The sequence below is a fragment of the Tenrec ecaudatus genome, chromosome 18 (assembly GCF_050624435.1).
Source record: "Tenrec ecaudatus isolate mTenEca1 chromosome 18, mTenEca1.hap1, whole genome shotgun sequence".
NCBI classification, from domain to species: domain Eukaryota; kingdom Metazoa; phylum Chordata; class Mammalia; order Afrosoricida; family Tenrecidae; genus Tenrec; species Tenrec ecaudatus.
This window is the reverse complement of record NC_134547.1, coordinates 16,699,058-16,705,427: the sequence shown is the minus strand read 5'-3', so window position 1 is coordinate 16,705,427 and position 6,370 is coordinate 16,699,058. Positions and strand designations below refer to the sequence as shown.

The 6,370-nt window shown below is 57.5% G+C and overlaps 1 protein-coding gene across 1 annotated transcript; it reads right to left on the bottom strand.

The window, feature by feature from the left end:
• Positions 1-1,048: 1,048 nt before the first annotated feature.
• On the bottom strand, positions 1,049-3,521 carry PAFAH1B3 (platelet activating factor acetylhydrolase 1b catalytic subunit 3). Its single transcript, XM_075537279.1, has 5 exons — positions 3,185-3,521; positions 2,928-3,017; positions 2,029-2,145; positions 1,817-1,939; positions 1,049-1,378 (listed from the first exon to the last, which is right to left on the bottom strand). The coding sequence occupies exons 1-5, from the start codon at positions 3,260-3,262 to the stop codon at positions 1,091-1,093; spliced, it is 696 nt and encodes a 231-aa protein (XP_075393394.1). The 5' UTR covers positions 3,263-3,521; the 3' UTR covers positions 1,049-1,090.
• Positions 3,522-6,370: the final 2,849 nt, after the last annotated feature.

Genomic DNA, 6,370 nt, shown 5'->3' with positions numbered 1-6,370 from the left:
AGGCTTGAAGCTCCAATCTTTGGGGTAGTGTGTTAACCCCTGACTTCCCTGGGGTGTCCGGCCACGCACACTGGTCTCCCAGAGGAGGACCCCCTGCCCACTGGGTGGCACTAACAGGTCAAGAGGTATGCTTTCTCCCCGGATTGTGGGCTAGGATACCAAAGACTTTGTAATGGCCAGTGGGTGCCGTGTAGGTTTTCCCCTGAAATGGGACTGGCCAGCCAGGGTAGCGCGGAGGTGACTCCTGCCCCCGTGTGGTCCGCGACAGCACTGCAGGCAGGCAGGTGGTGCTCCCGCTCCCTGGTACCACCCCCCCACTCAGGCTGTCCGCACAATACCCTGAGGAACTGCCTACCTGGAGTGCTGGGGGAGGGTCAGGGAGCCTCGGGAAAGTGAGGGTAGCCTCTAAGCTGGGAGCAGAGCCGAAGAAGGCTCTCACTCAAGATATGCCATCAAGCAGCAGGTTCGGGCTGTGACCCCACAAGACAGGGCAGCACTATCCCTGTGGGTTTATGTGGCTGCCCCTCTGGGGCAGGAGAAAGCCTCATCCTCTGTCCTGTGGAGCAGCTAGTGGTTTTGAACTGCTGCTGACTTTGTGATTAGCAGCCTAAGCCTCACCCAGCAGGGTGCCTTCCAGGTCGTCTCAGGAGTTTGATGCTGTGGCTGTGGACTCAGAGAGCGACAGACTGACCGGAAGGGCAGCCTAGAGCCACCCCGGGAAGGTGTGACCCAGATGGCCGCAGTCTTCCCTCCCGGCTTCGAGTCATCGACTGCTGGGCTAGCATCAGCACTTGGGCCACAGTGCCCCCATGGTGCCTTTCTGGAGGGTAGTGGTGGGCCCATCTCGTGTTCCTGGTGGGTAGTGCGTGCATGGAGCATGGGATGGGGACAACACCTGACTCGCAAGGCCCAGAATGCCGTGGGTGAGTGCTGATGCCCTTGGGGCCGCAGTGGAAACACCCGGGAGCTACAAGCTCGCAGAGACGAGAGCGGAAGACCAGCCGGTGGTGGCTGGGTGGGCTCAGTCGCAAGGCAAAAGGCAGGAGGCTGAAGTGGGAGAATTTAATGTGTGGAAAGGCAGGCAGGTGGCTTAGGGTGTAGGCTCCAGCTGGGGGGCGCCCTGACCCTGGTCTTGGGCCAGCAGGCGCAGGAGCAGGGAGTGCAGGGTCCGGCAGACAGGTGTGTAGCCCAGACGGCTCAGATGCAGGTAGTCATACATGTCGTGGTGGCTTATGGTGCCATCTGAGTGCACAAAGCCAGGGTCGGCGTCCAGGAAGTGGGCCCGGGGGTGGCCAGCCAAGGCCACCCGTACCAGCTCGTTCACCCGACGGTTCTTCTCCCGAAGCTGGTTGGGGTGCTGGCCCCGTGGGAGCAGGCCCTGGTGAGGAAGGGTCAAGAGAGAGCTGAGGTGTTCCACTCAGCAGGTGGGCATCCTGCTTGCTGCTCCGACTCCACTCCTTCCCTGACCCCATGAACTTCCTGGCAACAGCCTACCCTAAAGTTGGGATAGCAGGGGGTGGGGAGGGTTTCCTGACACCACACCCCCAGACCCTATTCAGCAGGGTGTTGCTTCTTTCCACGTACCACTCCCAACAATGAGCAAAGCACCCATCTGGATTCACTCCGAGAAGAAGGTGGTACTTAAGTCTGGCAGCACCTGCTTAGCCAAAGGTGCTAACAGCAAGCCTTACCACGAGCTGCTGCCCCAAAACCTGTGCTGTGTGCCAGGCTTCCCAGAACCATGCCAGCTCGGGTTCTGTCTGAGGCGGTCCCAACCCATCGCTCTCCTCCCTTCCCCACCCGCCTAGCCTCTCACCAGCACCACGACCCGAGCCTGGGGCTGCCGCTGGTTCACCAGTTGCACAATGGCCTGAATGCCGCCCGTCACCTGCTCTGCTGTGTGCGCGTGGTTGTTGGTGCCCACCCAGACCACCACAATCTGTGCGGAGAGAAAGGGCACAAAAGCCGCTGTGAGGGGGGGGGAGGCGGGTGAAGGACATCCTCGCTCACCACCAGGACCCTGCTCACCTTGGGCCGGATGTGTTCAAGCTCCCCGTTCTCCAGCCGCCACAGCACGTGCTGTGTGCCGTCACCGCCAATGCCGAAGTTCAACGCGTGCAGAGGAGAGAAGAGCTCCCGCCAGATCTGTGGGCACGAAGTGGTGTGGGCTGAGGGGCACTGTCAGGGGCGAACCAACTGCCAGTAGGGGAGAGCACTGCTCTATGGGGGCCTTCTGGCTGCAGCTGTGTGGTTGTAATGGCTGTATGAGAACGTAAGTGTGCTCCTGCATGGTGGTGGAGTGCTTACACATCTGGCAGGCCGGAGGTCAGCGGTTCAAAACCCCCGAAGAAGGTGGCTTTCTACTCTTGCAAACAGCTCCAGTCTTGGAAGCCCACAGGGCGGTTCTGCCCTGTCCTATAAGAGGGTCTGGATAAGTCCAAACGGACTCAATGGCTGACATTGAGCGAGTGCAGTCTTGTCACTACACCGCCGGCTGAGGGCCATTCCACTTGACCGAGCCTGGCATTGAAACCATTCCATTAGGACGGAAAGCTATTAAGGTTGAACCTCGCTTGCTTGGGGGAATGGGTTCCAGGGGGTTGCCCTGCTTGGTGGACAGCCAGTCCAATTGACCTTCATGGGGTGCGCCGCTGCTCGGTGGAAACCCACTCATGATGTGCACATTGCTCTAAGGGAACAATGCAGAGCGATTTTGTCGCGGGAAAGTCTCAATGGCGGTAAACAACCTTCAGAACCGGACCAAGCCCAAGCAGGCAGGTTACTTTCTCAGCAGAGCTGGCACCTCAGTGGCAGCAGCTACCCCAGGTCGGTTCAGGCACCCCACCCCCCGCCTGGCTCGGGGTCTGTCTGGTCCAGGGGGTACAAGGCACACGGGGGGGTGGGGGCAGAAGGTGGGTGGGCCTCACCTCGCACTGGTGCATCAGCTGGACCAAGGAGTCCCCGATGAAGACGACTTCGGGTTCTTTGTCCTTGCTGTCGGCCACAAACCGATGGTGCTGCGGGCGGGCGAGCGCGAGGGGCGTGTCGGGGGCGTGCGCGCTCTGCTCCCGGGACCCGCCGCGCCCCGCTTCCCGATGGTGCAGCGAGAGCCGCCCGAGCCAATGGGCCCGTCCCTCGCGGGCCCCCTCCCCAACCCGCACTCGAGTACCGCGAGGCCGCTCACCAGGGACATCCAGCGCCCGTCCCCTTGCACATCCTGCACCGGCGTGGGCTGGCTGGCTGGGTTCTCCTCCGCGCTCATCGCCGCGCCGCCGGGCCTGCGGGCCGTCTCCAGTTAGATTCCGGGAGGTGGCGGCGCCACGCCCACGCCCCCCTCAGGAGACAGTGGACTGGCCCGGCTGCCCTCCCCGCCTCTTCTGTAGCGGGGGGACCTGCGCTCAGAGGAGGGGCGGGCGGGTTGTGCGGCCGCGACTCCCCTGCGGCGGCCCCGCAAGGAGCGCGCCAGGCTGCGGCGGCGGCGGCGGCGAGCGAGCGAGCGAGCGCACCCGGCCTCTGGCGGGGGAGGGGGCGGGGCGGGGCACCGGCGAGACCATCTGCAACCTGGGACGGGGGGGGGCGGAAGCGCGAGGAGGGAGAAACCACCTCGCCCGCCTCGTGGGGAGGGGCAAGCGGCTGAAGAAGCCGGAAGTGGGCGGGGCAAGTCCAGCGCTCTTCCTAGGTGGGCGGAACCATTGTGGTGCCCGGGGCGGGGGGGGGCGGTGAGAGAAGGGAGAGGGGTGTGCCCCGCTCGCGGGGTGGGGAGGGGTCGAGTGGACGGCTGGATTCCTGGATTCCCTGGAGGGGGTGGCTGCGCGAGGGCGCTCCCATCCCCCACTAATGTCGGGGGAGAAAACGAACGCGGCAAATGAGGAATGACCAGTTCAATTCCAAGGAGCCTCCAGGAGGCAGAGTCCCTCGTGGGCCGGCCTTACGCAAAACGCCGGCTTTCTGCGGCAAAAACGTTCAAACACCTTATCGTTGCTTTCAAGGCACTGCAGGCCCTACAAAAAAAAAAAAAGAGGTGCAGATCGAGAAAAGAAATGAGGGACGCAGGCAGGGCCATGGGGCTCTGCTTGCCTCCCTAAACCCGGAGGTGGACTTCCCAGATCCACAGCCAAAGCCGCCTGGAGTCGTCCCCTGCTCAAATTTAGCCCAGACTTCCTGGAACTCCCTGTTCAGGGCCCCCTGAGGATCTCTGCTCCCCCCTGAGGGTCTGCCCCCTCCCACCCCAGTCTCTTTTTCAGGTGGAGACTTCACATTTATTCATTACTTCTAGGCAGTTTGAAGCTGGACATAGAGATGAATTTATTTATTGTGTTTATCTTCTGCCACAGTCTATTAAAACCGAAGCTCTATGAAGGCGGGGATTTTGGTCCGTTGGTGTCTAGAACAGGGGGCACGGTGAAGGTGGGGGCCTTGCTTATGGTGACTGTGCAAAGTGCTTGCTGGGTGAAGGTTAAAATGAATGGGTCAGTTGAGAACCAGGAGGGTCGGAGGAGAGACCAAAACCCATCTGTAAACAATGGGACATCCCCTCACAGAATGGTCACGTGGAAGGGATGAGTCAACCAGGGTGCAGTAAAGCACTGATGAAACACAATATTCCTCTGATTCCTTGAGGCTTCCTCACCCCCACTATCATGACCCCAGGCCTGCCTTTCTCTTTGGGCTAAACCGGAGCATGTGAACAGGTAACAGATAAGAGGTAAGAGCTCTGGACACTTGGAATCCAGGAACAGGAGTGGGAGCTGTGATACCAGGAGGGTAGGGAGAAGGTGGGGAGAGGAGGGAAGAAGGGGAAACTGATTGCAATGACCGACACACTAACACCCCAACCCCTGGGACGAACAACAGAAAACATGGGGGAAAGGGAGACAGCAGTTGGTATAAGATATGAAAACAATAATAATTTATAATTTATCAAGGGGTTATGAGGGTGGGGTGGGGGAAAAAAAGAGGGTGCTGATACCAAGCTGATACTCAAATAGAAAATAATGATGGCAGGATATGTACAAATATACTTGATACAACTGATGTATGGATTGTTATAAGAGCTGTAAGAGCCCCCAAGAAAATGATCTTTTAATAAACTGTTAAAAAACAAACAATGGGTCAGATTCTGACCTTGTCCAATTGTGTTGAAAGAGATAGATCCTGACACAGAGTGGAGGGAGGGAAGGTCAAGGTGGTGACTGAGGCAATCCATTTGGAAAGGGGGAGAACTTGGGAATGTGGGGAGGGTGGGTAGCTTCCTAAATAACTTGTATCTGAGTGAGACTTTGAAATGCAGTGACTGGATAAACAGAAAGCAAAGACAAATGAGTAACAGAGCTTACTTACTACGGGAAGGAGAGGAACCCTAGTGACTTAGTGGTTATGCATGGGGCTGCTAACCGCAAGGTCAACGGCTCAAAACCACCAACTTCTCCCCAGGAGAAAAACGAGACTTTCTACTCCCATGAAAACTTACAGTCTTGGAAACCCACAAGGCACCAGGGCAGCTCTACCTTGTCCTATAGGGTTGCTTTGAGTCAGAATGGACTCTATAGTATGATCATCACTGGGCATCGCTTGCTTTTAAAGTTTGAGGGGAAAGGTGTAGACAGGTAAGGTGGAACAGCAGAGAGGCAGTTCCAGAGACAAGATGTAGTGCGACGCACATTTTAGAGGCATTCTTTCACTCCGCATGCATGCCTGATTTCATGTTAGGTGTTTTGGCTCATCGTATCCATTGAACAACGCCTTGAGGGAAGATGGAAGGAATACATAGAGTCCCTGAACCAAAACAGCGTTGGTCCACACGCAACCGTTCCAGGAGGTAGCAGATGAGCCAGACCACGTGATAAGGAAGGAAGACGTCCGGGCTTCACTGAAGGCCATGGTGAAAGGCAAGGCTCCATGAATGGACGACACCCTGAGGGAGATGTTTCGACACATGCAGTGCTGGAACCACCCGTGGCATTTGATGCCAAGCAACTTGGAAAATGGCTACCGGGCCAACTGACCGGGAGAGATCCGTATTTGTGTTCATTCCAAAGAAAGGTGACCTAACAGAATGTGCCCATTTCTGAACACTGCCATTCCTAGCATGTGAAAGTAAAGTTTTGCTGAAGATAAGTTTAAAAAGACGCAGCAGTACACCAAGAAGAAATGGCCAGAAATTCAAGCTGAGTGTAGGAGGAGACATGGAACGAGGGAAGTCATTGCTGGTGTGAGATGCATGTGGGCTGAAAGCAGAGACTCCCAGAAAGTTGTCTGCCTGTATCTTATTGACGGAGCAAAGGCCACCGCTGGTGGATCATGACAAACTGTGGATGCCATTGGAAAGAACAGGAATTCCAGAGCATTTCATTGTGCTTGCTGCCACTGT

Excerpts from the sequence above, each read along its gene's own strand:
- PAFAH1B3 (XM_075537279.1), bottom strand. The coding sequence starts at position 3,262 with ATGAGCGCGGAGGAGAACCCAGCCAGCCAGCCCACGCCGGTGCAGGAT. Across the intron at positions 2,146-2,927 it reads AGCTGATGCACCAGTGCGAG|ATCTGGCGGGAGCTCTTCTC; the intron begins GTGAGGCCCACC and ends TCGTGCCCACAG. Across the intron at positions 1,940-2,028 it reads TTGAACACATCCGGCCCAAG|ATTGTGGTGGTCTGGGTGGG; the intron begins GTGAGCAGGGTC and ends CTCTCCGCACAG.